At 33.3% G+C, this 21,542-nt stretch overlaps 2 protein-coding genes across 5 annotated transcripts in view; one reads left to right on the top strand and one right to left on the bottom strand.

The window, feature by feature from the left end:
* Nucleotides 1-2,616: 2,616 nt before the first annotated feature.
* Nucleotides 2,617-7,211, bottom strand: fam174b (family with sequence similarity 174 member B). The gene is made up of 3 exons (XM_058750541.1): nt 6,536-7,211; nt 5,288-5,419; nt 2,617-4,413 (listed from the first exon to the last, which is right to left on the bottom strand). The coding sequence occupies exons 1-3, from the start codon at nt 6,808-6,810 to the stop codon at nt 4,410-4,412; spliced, it is 411 nt and encodes a 136-aa protein (XP_058606524.1). The 5' UTR covers nt 6,811-7,211; the 3' UTR covers nt 2,617-4,409.
* Nucleotides 7,212-11,775: 4,564 nt separating this feature from the next.
* The window catches only part of chd2 (chromodomain helicase DNA binding protein 2), a 45,615-nt gene continuing 35,848 nt past the window's right edge, over nt 11,776-21,542 (top strand). The window contains exons 1-6 of one of the 4 annotated variants that reach the window (XR_009266874.1): nt 11,776-12,046; nt 13,531-13,589; nt 13,781-13,830; nt 15,443-15,500; nt 17,791-19,351; nt 19,677-19,786. Coding sequence is in view for 3 of the 4 variants with exons in the window: in XM_058750540.1 (XP_058606523.1) it covers nt 19,725-19,786 (62 nt within the window). In the remaining variant the exon portion in view is untranslated. Of the gene's footprint in view, nt 12,047-13,530; nt 13,590-13,780; nt 13,831-15,442; nt 15,501-17,790; nt 19,787-21,542 lie in introns of those variants that run through there. The other 3 variants (XM_058750540.1, XM_058750538.1, XM_058750539.1) reach the window with 3 other exon arrangements.

Raw genomic sequence — 21,542 nt, 5'->3', positions numbered from 1 at the left:
ACCCTTATGACTGTATCAAGGTCAGTAATTATCAGATTAAAATATCAGATAATTTGATTTTTTTTTTTTGACAATGCAAGGTTATTTCAAGTTGTAAAATGTTGCAACTCTCCAAAAAGGTCAAATGTAATCCAAAAGCTCATGATATTTGTAAGAAATACTTTTTACCTTTATAAAATATTGTAATATCTTTAATTTCGATGCGAACATGTAAATATTTGTATTTTTTAATGGTTATATCACGTCATGACTCTAGACATGAACAAATTTAGCATTTAACTTGTTGAAAATAGATCTTTAAAAAAAGATTTTTAAAAGGTTATTTTATTTTGGACAACAACAAAAAAATTGCTGAGTGGCAAATTTCATTACATTTGATTTGAGGTCTAATAAAAGGACGTTTTCCTAGAAGTTGTTTGCTAGAGGTTTTTCTTGAGGCAGTTAATCAAAATTAGTGAAATGTTTGGAATATTTTTCTGTATAAACACAAACAGTTGAGGAGCTTTTCATGCATTTTGAACCATGTGATCTGTCGTGTTTTTGACATGGAGCATTTGCTGCACTACATGTTGCTCTTATTATGTCTCTAGTTAAGTTAAAAATAGATAATTGTCTCACCGCAGACGTCAGCAGGCTATCCGACATAATGAACGCATTTATCTGTAAAAGCACCCCTGTGTTTTGAAAAAAATAGAAACGGTCTGTAACCAATATGACTAAACTTAATTACGCAGCAACTGACTGCAGGTCACAGCTTGGAGGACGTTCGGAAGAGATGTCCACGTTTCCTGCTTTCAGGATGTGTTAATGATTACCACAGTGTCTGGTTTTTGAGGAGAAATGGGGATCCTTTTGTTTCTGTTTTTACTGAATGACCCGTGTGGTTAGGAACCCTATTAACATTACACCCAAAATAGCCCAGATGTTTGTGGAGATGAGAGCTTCTTTGTCTTCATTGTATGCTAAAACTGTAACAATTCTTTAGATCTAAATTCATATTTTAAGTTGAATGCTGGATCTCTGAGCTAAGCCAATTTACAAAAGTCATGCTGTTATACTTTAAAGGAATAGTTCATCCAAAACAATTAAAAATTAGCTGCAAATGTACCATTCAAGATGTAGATGCAGATTTGGAGAAATTTAGCATCACTTGCTCACCAATTTTTGGAAATGAAAAGCTATGTTTGTAAAAAAAAAACAAATCCATCTTTAAGGTGTTATAACTTTAAGCCATAGCTTGCGGCCAAAATACTGATTGCTTTTGGATTATTGTGATGCTTTTATCAGCTGTTTGAACTCCCATTCTAACGGCACCCATTCACTGCAGAGGATCCATTGGTGAAAAACTGATGTAAGTTTCTTCAAATCTGTTCAGATTAAGAAACAAACTTATCTACATTTTAGATGGCCTTATTTGCATCAAATTTTCGTTTGTTGGTGAACTATTCCTTCACTGTAAAAAAAAAAAATGTAATTTTTTTTTTAATGCAACCAGATTCAGCGGATTTTTGAGTTTGCTCAACTTATTTTTGTGGGAGATTCTCAATTTTTTTGTTGTATAAACTTAAAACAACAAGTTGAGAAAACTCACAAATCTGCTGAAGCTGGTTGCCTTAAAATTTTAAGTTGGCTCAACTTTTTTTTTAATTTTTTTTTTTACAGTGTTTAATAAAGTATTATAGAGTTTAAATAAAAAGAGAAACAGGAACTGAGAAAACAGGAGATGCCACAAAATGGATCCAGTCTGGGAAAAGCGAAATAGTTTATGATCTGTAAGCCACATAACAGCATTTTAGCCTATATTTTCTGAGAAGTATGTGGTGTGATGTCTTGTCAGGCAAATTTCTGGAAATGTGGCGTGTTTTAAAGGCTTGTGGGTGACCAACGCGTGAGGAGCAGCTGTAGCCATAGAATGACTCAGCTCAGCCAAAGTTTGTTTTAAAAGACTTTATCACAGGAAAATACTGTTAAAAAAAAAAAAAAAAAAACCTTTCATGTCAGGCAAAAAGAGAATTTACAATATTTTATGTGGTTCTTCACAATTTATTTTAGAGGGGAACAACCACAAGGATGGAAGGCTCATTTAACACCAAAATTCCACATAAAGCTTCAAATGCACTTTTAAAGCCATAGTTGTGTCGTGTGGAACAAAATGTGTCTGCCTTCTGCAAATAATGAAGTGACATGCATCCAAGTGAAACTTACTCTCTCAGTAAAAACTCTCCACAAAAAACAAAAAAACAAAAACATGATTATAAGTTATAACTAAACATTAAAAGTAATAATTAAACAACTTTCACTTCAGGTGCAAAGCTGTCACTGTGGCATCTTTGTACCTTATTTAAATACCAAATTGTACACATTAGTACTTAAAAAATACATATTTTTATCACCTCAGTGACAGTTTTGTGCATTTTTCTGAGTGTACACCAATAAAGGACCACCAATTTTGAATACTGAGCTACAAATGAAACATTTGACTTGTATGTTATTCCATTCCTGAGCTGTTGCAAGTCATTGATTTAACACGTTTGTGGCAACTCACATTGAAGCTCAAACCAAGTTTTAAACAATGCATTTGACAAACCTTGTTTGAATAATTCTGATGCATTAAGATTTGTATTTATTTCATTTAGAAAGTATTTTTATTAATCAAGAACCCCAAAAAGTACATTTATCATTTGGTACTCTTCAGAAACAATATTCTACAATTAGCACATACATAGACAGGTTTTCTTTGGAAAGAGAGATGGTTGTTAATATAAAACTTTTTTTTTTTTTGTCCAGTGTTTAGACTAGCATGTCAGACAAACCCAGGAAAAAGTTAAAGCATGTATTTTAAGACATGTTCAATTATTGCAGAATGCTAAAGGAAGAAAAAACACCTTAGACAAGACACTTCATCTTATCAGTGCAGTTTTACAGCCGTCAGCAATCGCTCGCTTTTGATACTTTTTACTTCCCATTCCTCTCCATTCAGATTTGCATAAAATACATTAGGAAGTTGGAAACATTTAGAGCAGAATAGAAGGAGAGAGAATCACATACTTCAGTTTCTAGTCAGACAATAACAGCTACATCATAAACAATTTATAATTCAATAAACATTCTTATTGGCCCTTAGATGCTGGACATAAGTCCTTCACATTAACATCTAGTAGGAGCAATCAAGATAAGATAAAATCGCACTGAATTTAAGGAAAGTTCACAATACAATATATATCGCTGTAGCTTTAAGAGATTCTTTCAATGCTGCTCTAAACCTGGGAAATATAATTTAATATATCTGATACGATAGCTATCTGTGTTTAAACCCTTCATGATGTGTGGCACTGCAGTTTTCCACTGTAAAACCAAGTTAATTAAAAAAAAGGAGGTGTGCATATGCGACAATAAAAAACAATCCCCAACCTCAGAAAGCAGCAATACGGCAACAATATTCTCCCAACTCCACACACATCCTCTCTCACAAATACATTCAACCCATATACAGTAAATATGCACAATTAGTGGTTAGTAGATTAATAATTCTCAAAATATAGGGAGGTTTGAAACATATTACTCTTATTAAATCAAAATATGCTTTTTTTCTGTCTAAAAAATAAACAATTTCAGAGGAATAATTTGCATGTAGTATATACAGACAATAGTATATAATAAAGACGTTTGGAACACGTTTTTCCAAAAGTATTGGAACATAAACATCCATTTAAACATCGTCAATAGTCAGATACAGGGAAAAAAAAAAAAAAAGAAAAAAGTCTGTCCATCACAAATATATCTATATTCTATTCATTTGAAGCTTTGAGCTGATTCAAGCACAGCTAAATCACTTAAAGTAAGCTCCATATGTAGAGTTTTTAAATCAATAATTTTAATAATTGTCTGAAATTATAATATATATTATGATTACATTTTAAAATATTACTTAAAATAACTTCAGTGTGATATACTGTAAAACAAATGTTTAAGCTGCCTGATACATTCAAGGGCAATGTTGAATATATTATATTGAATTACCAACTTTCTACAAAACAACTGGAATATTTTTGGGCAAAAGGAAAAATATGAAAAGTTGTGCAATAATTAAAGCAATAATTAATTTGTGGAGGAATAACTTTAGTGTCTCCTTTCTTTGGAGCGAAGAAAAGTTTTATTTTTATACTTTAATAATTAATCTTTGATTAACTTAATGTGCTTTCAACAGAAAAGCTTTCATGAGACATCAGCTTTCGTGCTGGTTTGGAATGTCAAAACACATTGATACATCAAAAAACATGTCAAACAAAAACACTGCTTCCACTGAAGATTCAAGCCGAGCACAATTCCTGTATAGATGTGTTCACACAGAGGTATCCAGGGGGGGTTAGAAGAGATCTTCAACAATGACTCTGAGCGCAGAATGTAATTCACCTATGAAAAAGCAAAGAATTTAAATCAGAGGGTTAAGTAAACTAACAAAAATATAAAGTTTCCAGTTGTCAAACTGGTTTGCCTCACTATCAAACAGCTACATTGCCAATAAAAGCTGATAAACAGGGAGCCATGCCCAGCAAAAAGGAAGCAGTTTCTCAGTCAAAGAACAATTGGACGGAAGGGAGAAGTCAAGTCTTGACGCTCACTAGCCCTCCAAATAACACAACTATTTCCATTGTGACCTGTGAGGTCACATACCAAGAACATTCATATACCTTGTCAGATACTGCCCAGCAACACAAAAATGGGAAGCATTAACATTTTAAAACATTAACAACTTAAGTCTGTATAAAAACCAAACATTTCCGGCAGAAAGGTAGCACATAAACACTCTTCCTCAGTAAAAATGTTCAAATAAGTGCTTGGGGAGGCATTTTCCATTAATACTTTATTCTAATGAGACGAAAGTCCTTAGACGTTTCAGTCTTTGTTCTATTTTTAGCACCACTTCCTTGTCCCACTATGTTGCTACTCTGTTTACTGAAACATATTTAAAATGTTGTGTTAACTAGAGAAAAGTTATGTAGCTGCACTGCACAGACTACATTTACTGCCAACCATCTGGGAAGAAACTGAATCTTGTGAAGATTGAAGGTATTTAACAGGCAGACTTGGAAACAAATCAAATATGATCCAGACCAACATGCCACTAGTTTAGGCATTAGTCCCCCACCCTTCAACTTGTTTTTAAAATCTCCATTTTAAAAAGCATTGGAACACCCCTATATACAAAAATGACTAAATGAAGACTCAAGTTAATACATAAGATCTTATGCAATGTTGTAAGCAAATGTTGTGGTAAAGTACTCACCTGTACTTGACATCGAACAGGGTCGAGTCGTCGTCTTCGTCATTTTCTTCATTTAAAGGTGCCATCTCTACACGCTCGGCGGGAGTTGTGATTATGTCATACTTTCGTGTTTTTCTGATCTTCTTTGCCGATCTAATCAAACCAGGGATAGAGAGAACATGCGAGTAAGGTATGACCTGTATGTTCAATAGTGTATGAGAGTTTTCCAGTTACGCAATGGGAAATTCTGATTTTGATTCCATAGCTATAATAATCATTTTAGTCATTTTGATAAAAGAAATGGTCACTCGCTTCCCTTCACAGTCTGTTGCCAAATTAGATCATTTTAAAACTAATCTAACAAATCATAAATAATACAATTCTTTAAAAGGTTGCGTTTATAGTGACAGAATTTTCACAGACTTTCTAGATATGACAAATGCAATCCAATAAATGATCCTGCTTATATATTATCATGTCATTCATTTATTTCAGGGATGGGTAACTTCGGTCCTGTTTAGCTCCAACCCTAATAAAACACACCCGAAGAAGCTAATCAATTTCTTCAAGATCACTAGAAAGTTACAGGCAGGTGTGTTTGTTTAGGACCCTCCGGGACCGAAGTTGCCCATCCCTGATGTACTTATATAAAACACCACTTCAACAAAACTCATGTATTTAATTACATGTTCTACTGACATATAAGTAACTGCACTGTCCGAGTCTCGTTTTAAGTACCACAAAACACACTTCTTCGTTCATTAAGTGTTTTGAATCACTAAAAAGAACCGGCTCATAAGAGTCACTATTCGTTTGTTGAGAAACCGGACTGTTCGCGCTGTGTATATTTTTGCTGTAAGTTACACAGTGCTGGAAACACTGTCAGAGTATTTTAGTTTCGTTCGCATCTGATAACGGAACCGAACGTCAAAAAATATTTCGACTAAAGGTTCTGAATAAGAGTCGGTTCTCGGGTTCCTACAGGCGAACCATCTAATTCCAAAGATCCAATTAGAGGATTAAATCAGGGATAACGTGTCAACGTTAAACAGAGAGTGTTCCGAAATAAACGAATTATGCATACGATAAAGGCTATATTAGAAGAACAGTGACACTAAACTACGGAGACATTTACCACTGAGTCGAAAATTACGCCATTTTCAATTATGAACAAGGTGGCATTGTGAACAACAATAACAGGATATTTGCACAAGCACTCAGACCTACAAAATAATACACCATTTAAATATAGGACAAATTATATGTTACCTGATTATTTTTATGACAAGGCACGTGATTAGCAAGACTGTTAAAACGCAGATGAAAATCGAAATGCTTTTGATGGTAGGAAGATCCCTTAAAATAGTAGAAATACGAGATCCAACCGCTGAATCGGTTTCATTAACGTTATGTGATGAATGTTCTTCTTCTTGAGGGAGTAATGTTGAATTGAGCGGCGTCGCTGAGGATGGACGCGTATCTGGCTCTCCGTTCACCTCATGCGCAGTGACAACAAGAGCAATAGCCAAAGTATATAGCCACATATTGTTTCCCTGTTTAAACTGCTTGCTTAATGTCTTATATATTAAAAAAGAAAAAAAGAGTCAGTACAGAGAAGGTTTGCGTTCTATAACTCGAAACGTAAACAACAGCTGGCTGATGAATGGTGTTGGGAAACGATGCTCTGACATCTCAAATATTCCACGGTTCCCACAGTCGGTCGTCAAACATGTCCTGTGTCTCGCGAACTATCTGTCTCCCACCTCGAGTGCTGTTTCATTCGATGGTTTGCACTCACACGCAGCTCGGCCCGTTATCCAGGATGTTTTCTTGGGAATGCGTGTCGGACTCGGCAGGAGGAAATGTGGGTTATCCACACCCGGAAGAGCTCCGGGAGGGTCCAAACAGACGAGGAACCAATGCGCATCAGCGTTTGCCACCAACGTGGTGTTATGGAAGAAGGGCGCATGTTGATAGTTGTGGTGTTGAATTATTGCATTGTTCCACGAGAGTAGCCTATCAGACAGTTTTACAGCAGACATTTTAATAATGAATTTGAATCTTTATAAGCCTATGTGTCGTCATTTTATTATAAATTATACATATTGCAAACCTATCTATCTATCTACACTATATTGCCAAAAGTATTGGGTCACCCCCTTCTAATGAACAGGTTTGACTACTTTAGTCATTTCCATGAGTACAAATCTTAATGTTTAAGCATATAATGATATTCTAGGGAATTGTGTGCTTCTGTTTGGACAGGACCCTTTTCTATTCTAACATGATAATGCCTCTGTGTATAAGGCAAGGTTCAAAAATAAATGATTGATTCAGTCAGTGTGGAAGAACTTGACTGGTCTGCAGAAAGCCAAGTCCTAATCCAAGCTGAATACCTCCGGTGTGACTTTAAATGCAGATCTTGAGCCAAAAACTCATTACCAAACACTTGTACATACACTATATGGACAAACGTATTGGGACACCCCCTTCTTTAGAACAGAAAAATGCACTTCCAAAACTGTGGCAACAAAGATGGAAACATAATTCATGTATTTAAAAATTGTATTTCCATCTCTGTTGCAACAGTTTTGGAAGTGCCTAAAATGACTGTACCCATATGTACTAGTCATTGGTGTTTGGTAAAGAGTTTTTGGCTCAAGATCTGCATTTAAAGTCACACCAGAGGTGTTCAGCTTGGATTAGGACTTGGCTTTCTGCAGACCAGTCAAGTTCTTCCACACTGACTGAATCAATCATTTCTTTTTTAACCTTGCCTTATACACAGAGGCATTGTCATGTTAGAATAGAAAAGGGTCCTGTCCAAACTGCTTTAAAATTAGAAGCACACAATTCTCTAGAATATCATTATATGCTTAAACATTAAGATTTGTACTGGAAATTACTAAAGTAGTCAAACCTGTTCATTAGAAGGGGGTGACCCAATACTTTTGGCAATATAGTCTATCTATCTATCTATCTATCTATCTATCTATCTATCTATCTATCTATCTATCTATCTATCTATCTGTCTATCTGTCTATCTGTCTGTCTGTCTGTCTATCTGTCTGTCTGTCTATCTATCCAAAGGAATAACTCATCTTTAAAAAGGAGCCAATGATAGATATACAGGTGGGTAAAGTTTATTTTTGAATTATTTCAGCCAATTTGAACAGTTTGTACAAGGGATACAGATTATTTTATAAATTAATGTGATGTAGACTTTACAAAGAGGCTTTTGTTGAAGAATTATTCATTAAGTACTGTGTTTAACCTCAACAGAATACCTGCAACCCTTATCAGAGAAAATCTCTGCTTCTAAAATAAGAGAGCATTAAATGTACCCTGCAGCACAAAAACAGCCTGCTTAATTTTAGAGAGCGCGGAAAATAAAAAATAAAATAATGAGACTGTTTATATTGCAAAAAACAAAAAACAAAACAAAACAAAAAACGTATAAGTGGACCTCAAAAGAATAAAGGCATGATTTGATCCCTTAAGGTTATAAGTAAAGGAAATGGGTTATTCTTGGATTAGGCTTTGGCTTTCCTGTGTTCCATCCTGTTATTTAACAATATTTAACAGAGGAGTCTCAGTTATAGTCTACTGAATCAAAATACACATAATATGATACTATATTAAATACATAATATGCATTCAAATCAAACTCTTATAAGTGTTTTTAATAATAATAATAATAATACTTGTATAACCTAAAAAAGAAGTTTAACCATAAGCAGACACACCTTGGAGTATCACACTTCTAAACTGTCAACCTTAGTTATGTAAGCGAGGTTGTGATTTTTTGGGGGAGCTGTTGAATTATTCTCAAAGTCGAATACTTCCAAAACAAAGAAAAGGGGGATTAAATTAAGTGCATGGTTTATATTAGCCACATGATGGCGCACTCTACACTAATACAGTCAGTGGACACTTTTTTTTTTCTTCAGTGCACAAATGGAGTTGCACTGTGGACCCCAAATCAAAAATGTACTGGACAATGGTTGAAAATATGCTCTCACACACACACACACACACACACACACACACACACACACACACACACTACAGTAGGCCATTAGTATTTTCACCAACATACAAAGAAAATTGTTTTAAGGCAGTTATTTCTATCTTTTGCTGTAGTGTGTCAATAGGAACTATCAGTTTACAGTTGGAGTACTACTTGTGCACAATGCACATTTCAGAATATTAAGCCTAAAATGTAATTTAATGTCACTATTGATGAGGATTGTATGATCTTTGAATAATATCAGTCTATAAATGCAAGATATTTAAAGTGTACCTGAAGTTTACTTGCAATAGTTCCACTTTAGCACAATCACATATACCTCAGTATGTCTTTAGTTGGACTTCAGCACTACTTCCACACAAAATTAGTTGTTCAAATTTAGCAGACTTTAAGTATACCAGTATAACTAAGTATACCAGTTTAGCATACCAAAAGTACAAATATATATGTGTGTGTGTATGTGTGTGTGTGTGTGTGTGTACTAACATAAGCACAAATGTAATGTTTATAAGTCAACTCTCCAGCATACATTACTGGAAGAACTGCAACTTTCTTTGGATCCACAGACTAAAAAATAATCATATAAGGCCACAAGAGGGCTCCTAGGGATCTGTGTGTTTTTCAGACCATCCCATATTTTATTTAACATCTTTGTTTTATTCATCCAAATTTGTATGCTGATATTAGGGGCCATAATATCATACATTGCCATTTATTTATTATTTATTTCAGAAAAGTACAGACATAATGGCATCTTGGTTTTGACGCCACATTCTATTTATATTTGGCTAATTTATATATAATTCTAGTCTTGGTTGTATACAAATAATCAATAGAGTTCAGCTCGAGGCCTCTGCCTTCCATGAACAGTCCACCTGGTGCATTTGCCAGTGCCTACGTGGCATGACTTTAGAGAAGAAGGGGGAGGGAGTCCAGGAATGATCCAATTACTGTTGCTTAGTAACCAACTGCAGTATGCAGACTAGCTGTTGGAGAAGATAGAAATGAGCCCTTGACAGAGCTGAGCTTCTGTTACTGTACACATCAGCTACTTGTTCATAAATCAAAGGTTATACATATTTAAACAAAACAATGAGTTTTAGATCAATATGTTATTCATATTGCAATAGCATTAATCCAATGTGTTTTATTTGTGCTTTTGCAACATGTACATGAACCTGTTTTTTTCTTGGTGACTGTTGCATTGATAATGTTATTTAAATTATATGTATGTAACTATAATATAAATTAATATTAAATAAAATAATGTAAAATTCCAAAATAATCAAATCTACTGTTTTGACTATTTAATTAAAGGATTAATTAGTTTTTTAAATTATTATTATTAAAGACGTCAGAATAGCAACACAAATTCAAGTTGAATAATTTTTGCTCAATTAGCCTATAGGTTTTAATGAATAGTGAAGATGTCTGAAATGTACAACTCATGGAATTACTGAATAATAACACTGCGTATTAAATAAAAAATAATAACAATAGTAACATGGCACTCTGGGCCAATTTCTGTCTTCACAAATCCCTTATTAACAAACAGACTATAAGCAAACAGACAAGATTTTGAAATTCAACATAATACAAGGTCACAGACTATTCTGAAGACACAAAATTAGATCAATTAACCTCAACCTTAGCCTTTTGACTGTCTTAATCATACAAATGTTGACATTCAGATGGAACTACAAAATTAAGAATTGCACAGAGAGCGCATTGTTTTTATACAAATCACATTGTGATGAGATTAGGTTGGGAGTTTCATATATATATATATATATATATATATATATATATATATATATAGTATCTATCTATTTATCTATCTATCTATGCCTATTAGATAGATAGATATAGATATAGATGAAGTGTGTGTGTGTGTGTGTGTGTGTGTGTGTGTAAAAGCAAGTTTCAAATTAATCAAATAGGGTCTGTGGTTATTATTATAAGAGACTTTAAAACTTCTACAACATAACACTGTCATATCTCAAACTAATTTTGAAGCTGCTGTTTTTTTTTTTAAAACGTAAATTAAGTCTCACATTCTGGTGTTAGAAAAAAATAAAATAAAATAAAAGATAATAAAAATAAATCTTTTAAAAATCACTTTTTGAGGTATTACGGTGTAATTTATCTTCTGTTCTCTTCAAGTAGCTAGCCTAATGTTAACCACAGACTATTAAATCAAATTTGGATTTGTGTAAATTAAAAACAAAATAAATTCACAATCTGAACAAAATACAAATTCTCTTCTTGGTTTTAGAACTACAGACTGAGGAGCTCTTTTGTTTTGCGTTGTTATATAAATGCCTAAGCTTTATATAAGTGTTACAGTAAGGTAAGTGGTTCTTTGGTGGCCAGTATTTATGGTTAAATTTTAGTGTTGTCAATATTCCATGACAACAAATATGTACTTTTTTTTTTTTTTACGGTCACACAAATCAAACGTTAGTTTACAGAGACAGTCATGGATGCTGCGTTTCTTCTACCCAGAATGCTGCAGTGAGAGGAAGTTGTCTCTGCTTACGCTGAAGCTCAGGGCTGTCCACCCGATCAGTATAACAGCGCAGGCAGAGAGGACGAGGAGCGCAGACGGGAGAGAACAGGCAGTGGAGACGGCGAAGATGGCGATGCGGCGCGGTCTGAGCGACAAGACCTCATTAAAACGAAGAATATTAACGACGAGAATGGCGTCGAACAGCTCAGATGAAAGAGCAGATCGCAACGGTGGGAACATGGTAAGATTTCATTATAGATTCTAACTTATAGACGTGTTTGAGCGAGTGCTACAGACGCACCAATATGGTGGAAAAGGAGAGGGTTCGACGAGGTGTTGTAAAATGGCCATGATGGGGCCATTGCCAAGTACTGAAAAATGGCATTCCGTCGATTTAATCGACGATTTTATGGCAAAAACATCTAGAAAATGTTAGGGAAACAATGCATGGATATGTTGCAGGAAAACTGTGAAGATTTCAACTGACAGCAACGAAGAGAAACAAGGATTTAACTGTCTACGCATTTTAAATTCGCTTTGTCCTTGAGAGGACAAAATGTCCTTGTAACATTCGAAAGCGGGAAAAAATATATTAAATTGAAACATTGTTGTAATAATGCAATTTTGGACGTTCCATTTCTAGTATCAACATTTTGAGTGTCTTTTGTTGATTTTAAATGTTTTCTTTGAATAAACAATTTTATTGAACATTTTAATGCATTTATTGTGTGTTAATTACTGAAAAATATTTTCTTTTTTCCTGATGTACATTGTTTTGAACTTCTTAAGAGAACATTGTGAATATGTCAACTTACCATAGGATTTAGCACATAATTTTGATGTTTTACTTTATTTTAAGATTCTATTGTTATCTGCATAAAATGTAATTGTTAAACATTTGCTCATTTTATGGTTCTTTTCCACTTGGTAATGAACTTAAATAAAGGTATACACTTGTATTTCTTGTATTTTGCAAAACATTTATGCTGTATTTTTCGACGTTAAATAATAGGGTGTTGGCTTTTAACCCATTGTGGTCCACAAGAAGACTTTATATTTTTTTAAAAAAGAAGAAAAAATATATAAACTTGTTTCCCAATTTCTGTTTTTCCTTTTTGGCCAGAGATTTATGTGAAGTACATTTTTACCTGATTAGTACTGTTTTAAAGTATTAAATGCCTTAAAATTGTGCAAAAATGATTGATCAGTATAAAAAAAAGTCAAATTAAACCTGGAATTTCTTTTCCCTTCTGGTTGTTGACACAATATCATAGAAACACACAGCATAGAATGTAATGCTCTTTAGTATGTCTTTTATTTAAAGTGCAAAATGTTGACTTTGAAATATTATGATGTCTTTGCTAAATATGTATATAGAATCAACTGTTCACTTCACTGTTATTCATAAAACAAAGGTTGTTACAAATGTTGCATGTAAGAATAAATAAAAATAAAATATGAGCCCTCAGTTATGTTTCTATATCAAAGAGGTTTCTGATATATGTATATTCTTCGGTGTATTGTCACGTTATGTACATGAAGTAGATTTTAAACAGTAGTACTTAACATTTACTTGGACATTAGCTAAAGAAATTGTATTTCATGTAGACAAACCGCATGACTGAAATAAATATTTCTTTTGAACATTTTGACGCTGAAGTGAGCGTTACTATGTAAAGGAGACAATACAATACTAATTGTCTTTACATTTTTTTGTGTGTACAGGAATCAGAACAACTGGATGAAAGATGATGGCGTGTCGTTCAGTCTCATATCATGTAAATGTAAGTGTTGATAACGTAATGTTGAATAATGTAATGTAAAAAAAACCAAAAAACTGCTGTACTTTGTACATTACATTTTAAGCAGCCTTTAGGATTTTATTTACTTTATCACTGACTACCACTAGGTTGTGCTCTAAATCAAATTGTAAGATGAATTTTCGATTTAACGAAGAATCTTTTTGTTGTTAAAGGTTCCTGATCTGCCAAACGTCAAAGAAAGACGAGGAAAAGGATTTTCGCTGTAAGTATTGCACTTGAAGAAACATCGTAGAAGCCTAAACGATTTATTTTTTCTTGAACGTCATACGGTTCATATTTTAGCTACTACATAGTTGCATGGTATATTTATTAATGCTTTGAAAAAGCTTCAAAATTTGCTTTAGTTTTACTTCACAGTAATTTTTACATAATTTGAGCAAATCGACAGTAATGCTTTAAATTAATACATTCTAAACGCATATGTTTTCAAGATACTTTAAATAAAATTAAAAAAAATAAGGAACCTGAGTTTGCTATGGTAGCCATACCATCTGATAATGTAACGGCGACATTCTATATGGTACTAGCTATGAACATTTTAACTTACATCCGTTTTAACGATGAAATGCAGACAGAGAAAAATGCATTTATTAACAGAAAAATGCTAAAGGCAACATTATAGCACAATGTTGTTTGGGAAAAATGTTTTGTCACAGTACAAAATATACATAATGGCATAATATGCTTTTCATTGCACCATTAATAGCTGGAACATTGCGACTTCTACTAATTGAATTAATTTAAATTGTCTAAATTATTCGTTAAATTACAATAATTTGTTTAGATTTCACCCCTGGAGAACACACCAGCATCCCTAGTGTGAACAGCTTTAATACAGTAAACAAAAAAATAAATAAATAGGACACATGACCTTGCAACAAATTTTATATTTACAATAAAATTTCATTAATTTAAAGCAATTGTCACTGCAGTTACATTTGGGTTTGTTGTTGTTTTACTTGAAAAGCTATTATTATTATTATAAATTTGCCAGCATATCTTAAGCTCATTGCATTTATTGAGCACTTTACAATACCTTTTAATTCTGACTTCAGTTTATGAAACTTGCAACCAGAAACTTTTAATTCACCAGTTGTCAGTACTTGGATTCCTTGGGAATCGAACCCACAACCTTACCATTACTAGTGCATGGATCTACTGTTTGAGCTTGCAGTAATAGCACTGCAATTCCTGCTCAAACTGTGGTTTTTAATAGCAAGTTAGCTACTTCATTGCAGCCAGGGTAATGGAGTCTAATTAGCGATAACTTTTATTTATGATTCTCAAAGCAAACTTTACTGTAATTATTGCTCATTTGAATTATTACATTTAAGTATTACATGTGCTCCAAATGAAAAAAAGGAGAGCTGTTATTATTTTCTAAATGATCAGACTAGAGAAGAATTTAATCGGGCAAATTTTAAATGTCCCTTACATTTAAAAAAAATTAATAAACGCCATATATAGGGATTGCAGTATTGTGGGCGTGGAACCTTGTGACTTGTTCACTGGGCACTAGTAATCAAGTCACAACCAACTGCATAGCAATACTCTAACAACCAATCAGAACATCCGAACATCACGGCAGCGACTTTTGTAGGAAGAAGCATCACTCACATTTTCAACAGAAAATACATTTAGCAGTATTTGGAAGATAAATAGGCTTTAGGCTTTTCCACTACTAAACCGATGACATCTTGAATTAATCATTGGGCAATATGACACTAACTTGACTTGAAAACAGCTAATGTGTTCTCGGCTGACAGTATTATGTTTTATTCTTCTGATCTCACCGATTGTCTTTCTCCCTGCAGATGACGTTTGCCTGAAGAGGAAGCTTCAGCAAAGTTTCAAGGAACAGAAGACTGCTCTGTAAGTCCTTACAGTGTTATTTGTATTATTAAGGTTTTACTCCATATGTCTGTCATTTTTAGCTCGTAGTCAGTAAACGGCATGAAACGGAAGTTTTGTCAAAATAATTCATTTAGAATTTCTGTAGATCTCTACAGTTTTACAAAAGGTAAAGAACAAATTCAAAGCTTAATAGTTTAAGGTTAAGAATAGCTTGGGGTTCAGCTTTTTCGATTTGTATCGATGACCACGCTTTTTACAATTTACTTGTGTTCAGTACCTGAGCATGCTTGGGTGCTGTCTTCTCTTCATCTTGTTTTCATTGGAAACCCTTCTTGAGAAAAGTGACTCGTTTCTTGTGGAGTCAGTTCTACTTTTGTGTAACTTGTTTTACACATCTTTCTTGATTCTCTGCCACAAATGGCCTCCTTTTGTTTTCACTGGCTATTGCATACTTCATTATGCATTGAAGATTTCACTATCACTTGCACTAGTGCCACTTTTATACTGGAATACACTGCAGCATTTCCATTTTTCTTGTGTCGTGTGATCGCTGAAACTTTTCAGCTTTTGATTTTTGGGATGGGTATCCAGACAGGGACAGACCAGAAAACATGGTCTGTTGCTATTGCACATTAAATAATGTGCCTATTCCAGTACATTATTCCATTTCCTTCATATTAAGAAACTGTTTAATTTGAGCTGCCACCTAATTATTGTAATGACAGAGTTGATGAAAAGGGATTCAAACAGTTTAGAAGGAAAATGATCTTAACTTGAGAATAAAGCTACTGACATTTTCAGTAAGCAAATGTTTATTGAGAGCTGTGACTTGGAGTCTTTTTAATCACTTTTCTGAAGCCTGACTTTTATTAAACGTACTTCATATCTGGCTATTTTTTTCTTTGGGGATTTTTTTTTTTTCCTTTTTTTTTTTTTTTTTTTCTTTATAACATTTGGGACGACTTGTTTTCTTTTTGTAAATTCCCTTTTGTATTTGTACTTATACGCATCTATACGCAAATTTCTCTGAATGGATCCTTTGCAGTGTCACTTCTCATTTTTGGTGGTTAAGCCACTTTGTGACACTTTATATGCGTGTATGTGTATAAAAAAAAAAGAATGCTTGGCAGCCTAAACATTCTGAATGACACGCATGTAACAATTTTTTAATTTCATTTAATACATTTTTTAATATCGGCCAAAGTTACACATTGTAATAACATTATCAGAAGGACAGTTTTGTTACTTTTTTTAATATGTATATGTAAAAAAATTAATGCTCAGCAGCCTAAACATTCCGAATGACATAAATGTAACAGTTTTAGTGTTTTTTTTTTTAAATCATTTCCTTTAATACATTTTTAATATTGGCCAAAGTTACACATTGTAAGGACATTATCACAAGGACCGACACATTAAAATAATTTGATAAACTTCAATAATTGAAGTTCTCACTTGTTTTTCACTTACTTATTTCAATGCTTTTCTGACTCTTAACTTGGATACATCTTTGTTCTTGTATCAATAACTATTGAATACATCTTTGTTCTTGTATCAATAACTATTGGATACATCTTTGTTCTTGAATCAGTGACTATTATTACAAAGATTGGAATAAAGTTGCCTTTTGTGAAGCACATTCAGAGAAATGATAGCTAATGACAGACATATGTTGTAACTCTACTGGATTTCAAAATGCTTATTTTTTTCTGTTTCTTTTTTTATGTTGTGATCAATTAAACTTTGAGTCTATCATAAACCTACTTTGAGTAGCAATGTAAAAAGTAAACTTAGAAGTGAACCAAATCCAGGTATTATAGATTTTTTATTTTTTTTTGGTTAGTTGAAAGTAAAGGATTTGTAGTGTTGTTTCTTGTGATTTATGCTTCCGAAATAGTGTGAATAGTGTTTTTTGCACCTACATCTGTAGGTGAATGTAACAAAATCATGCTAAAGCTGCGGCAACTACGTAGCATTTTTCTGTTAGCATTTTACCATCAATATATGAAAAATAATGCACTTTGTTATTGTCTGTTATTATGCTACTATTATTGTATGGACAAGTTGTGCATGTTAATTTTGAAGTTGTCTTAATTGATCACCTTGGGAGATTGACCATTATCTTAAACTTGACAATCGTTAGTTAGAAAACTACAAAAGGGGGTACTGATAAAATAATTTTTGTTTCGTTCGTAGGCTAGCTACACCATAGTTGTATGTTACAGTTTATATGAAAAGCTGTCATCGCATCTTAAAGAATACATTTGGGGTTTACATGTTTTCCCTTCTCCTTTTTGATTTCATTAAGAACCAATTCTGGACAGTCGAGTGGACACTACTACTTAATGAGGAAGATGGCGGCTCATATTTTGCTTTTGGATTTGAAAAGAGACATTTTTATTTGTCTGTGGATTTGCTGTGATCTTTTAATTCATTCGCTAATGTGCTCAACAATTGTATGTATTTTTTCATATTTTACTGCATTGTTGTTTTGATGAAATGCCTGTATTATAAATTTAAAAAATGCTTATTTGCCTCTTTAAAATAAAAAAAAAATCGTGATTGAACAATATCGAGTTGCTCTTTTTGGATGGAGAATATAATGACGTTTCGCAAAAGATTTACTTTGCGGTTTACGTCGAAGTTTAACACAGCTTGTCCAGGTTTAAGGTTTTATTTTCTTATTTAAAAAAAAATAATAATTTAGGTCTGCTGCGTTATTTACTTAAACTAATAATTATTAAATGACAAGCTAGGTGATTATTTTCAAACATTACAGGGTTTGTGTCATTTTTAACTGCCCATAACGGTTTATTTTATTTTGATTTTATTCATTTTTTTTTACTTTTTGAACATTTTCCATAATGAGGATTTCGCAAGTTATTTTAATGTACTCCACCCATTAATTTCTTATTGAATTAAGATCACTCATTTGCTCACAGGAGCTATCCTGCAAGCTTTGGTGCACGCAACTTTCCTCTTTAAAATATCACGTTTTCAATGTACACTACATATACCGAGCAGGTGTAAAAGGGTTAAAATTAAGAGGTTTAAAATGGTGTCCAGTGTAGTCCAGCACTCACTGCAAAATGGCAGTCTGTTGTCTCATTTCCTGTCTATGCAGGAAGTGAAGGCTTAAAGAAATAATTGTATTAACATAAAGATCACTACTGCCCTGCATAACCAGTAATCAGTTGTTCAACCACTATCCTTGTAGGGTAAAATTAACTTGAGCATTTAATTTATCTTTAAAACAACTAGTTTTTATTTAAAATAAAAGGGGTGGGACTTTCGTGCATCACCTGAGCCCTGGGTAAATGGAGAGAACGTCAATCAAAGGCTAAGCTCTCAGAGCTGGGAAGGAGCTTTAGATGGCGGATGAACCTTGGGAAGGGGAGAGTGTTGAGCCTCGCAGGGCTCTCGATAGCACTAGTATCTCAACTTTGGTGAACTTTGAGTGCCTCCCGGGGCACCGTAATTGCGCGAAATAGTTCGTTTTATTACGTTTTGGACTGTAGAGACGTTAATACGCACGTTTTGCGACTTTGTTTCGTCGAAAACGGCTGTGGTGTGTGCGTAGAGTGGCCAGTCGTTGTTTTCCCTGCCTTGCACTGGCAGCCATGGCGGTCCTCCATTTTTAGTGCGCTCTGCTGGGCTCTTCTCACACTCTCTCACTCTCTCTCTCCTTTCAAATAGCCATCGGTGGATTACTGCTATTATTTTTATTTCCGAATATTATTCCGATTATTATTTTCGTCTCAATCCTGGAATATTTTTGTTTTTTTTTCATGTTATGGCCAAAGTAACAAATCGGATATTTTGTCAGATGTGAATGTACTGCTACAATCCTCCTCCTGTCAATGCAATAGGTATGTTTACATCGTTTCTTTTTTATTGTCGATTTTATTTGCTATCATCGTTATGTTTTAATCGTCCTTTGTTTGATGACGCAGTAAGAATTTATGCATGTGGCTCTGAATCTATTGCCTTGAAATGCCATAGACACATGGATATTTGACATCGAATAGAGTCGAGCAGGTGTCATTTCAATTCCGATGCCTTTTAATTTAAGAAATACTGTAAATATTTATTTATTTTAAATTATCCGAGCCCAACTTGCCTTTTCCATATATCGCAACGGCAGGACTTTTTTTTTTTTTTTTGATGGTTCATCCCACTTTAAACTTTTGACAGTTAATACCTGGACAAAAGACCATCGTTAACAAACCCCAAGACAAAATCATGATGAAGAATAAGAGTAAAAAGCAGGAAGATGAAGGCTCGACCCAAAGCAATGCTTCCAGGTACGATCTTTCGTATTTTTCTCTCTTTTTAAACATGTGTCTTCATTGTTTACCTTTACAAGCATGGTTGATCACCTGTGCACAAGTTTAAACCACAAAGTCTCTAAAATATATGGGTTTCGGATCATTGACCTTGGGATAGATGTATAGCCACACCCTGATTTTGCTAGTATTTCTAAAAGTGAATTCAAGGCCTATGGGCCTTTACCTCAATTTATAGTCAAGATGCACAGTGTTTATACAGATTTATGCAGTGATTACAGTTCTAATATTTACACTTTAATAGTGATCCTGTGAAATGACCTTGTCTGATTAGTATGTGCTGCATTGCACCACTATGTAAGGTTAATGATATTTTAAACACTTTTACTTTGACATTGCATGAGTTTAGCATTTAATAACTTTGAATTAATATTGCAGTACTTGTATAGAGAACCTGTTCAGTCTGATTTGCCTGAAATATTTTAATGAAATCCCATTTCACACAAAATGTTTAAAGCATGTTAATTGTTTTATCCAAAATGAAGAGTATTATTTTACATAGGCATGATTGTATGTTGTACATATTTTTAATTGTTTTACTTTTTGCAATAGCAACACAACTATTGCTTGTTTGTTTAACTTGTTCTGTGCAACTGTATTTTTAATTATATGCCAAATTGTTGCTTATTACAGGAAATATGAATCACTTTTTTTAATTTATTTTTTTAGTGTTTTTATAAAAATCTGATCCTAGACTACTACTTGTTTTAGGGTCACACATGACCCATGTGAATTACAATCTTTGTCATTGGCTATAAGGGTACTAAATGTTTATGGAGTAAATATTTATAATTCCCTAATGACATGGGGGTATATTAGCTCATATATTGGTACACTTCTAGCTTATCACTAAATCACATATTTCATAATTCACCACTTTTGAAACAATTTGTTGTAGCTCTTTGTAAAAAATACTTTAGCTTTCACTCTTTATTTTTGTTATAAAAGAGTGTTTATTATTTTAAAGTGTTGTTGAGGACCAAACTTTTTTCCTGTTTTGTCACAATTGGTTTAGTTTGAATAACTTTCAGCAGCAAAACTAGTTTTTGGGTGAAACATTTAAAAACCTTGGGGAAAAAACAAACAAACAAAAAAAAAACATATGTTGCTCCTTAAGACTGATAGTACCATCTAAAACGAAAGTAGTTCTCCAATGTGAATATGTATATATGTTCTATCATTTTCCCCTCCAAACCAAATAAACAAACAGGATGTCTTGGTTTCAAAGATGCAAGTGGAAGCAAATTATTTTGGTTACTTTACTACACTTGGTTACTCTTATTTCCATATATAAACTGGAACTATTTGAGTTGTAAATAATGTTATTTCATATTAAGAGTAATTTGTCTTTTACAGAAATGTATTATTTACATATGCATTATTAATTTAGGCTATTACTATAAAATATTACAAAATTAGGATTTTGCAGGGGACTTTGAAATAAGACAGTGATGCCATTTTTCAGAGCTTCATGATTTGTTTATTCAGGAAATATAAAAGAGAAACTTTTGAATAGAAGATTTTGTTTTAATTACCACTTCAGTTTTGAAAGTCTAGTAATGTATTTACATTATACACTCAAACACAGACACAATTTGTGTAGTTTTAACACATAATTTGCTTCAACTTTTAACAACATAAGACCTCATCAATGAGGGTTTTACCCTGTGGGTTGTCATTAGTCTAAAAAAAAAAAAAAAAGCACAATGTTTTG

Source organism: Onychostoma macrolepis, chromosome 18, assembly GCF_012432095.1.
Source record: "Onychostoma macrolepis isolate SWU-2019 chromosome 18, ASM1243209v1, whole genome shotgun sequence".
NCBI lineage: Eukaryota > Metazoa > Chordata > Actinopteri > Cypriniformes > Cyprinidae > Onychostoma > Onychostoma macrolepis.
Note: the sequence above shows the minus strand (reverse complement) of the source record. Positions and strands in the feature narration are given on the sequence as shown.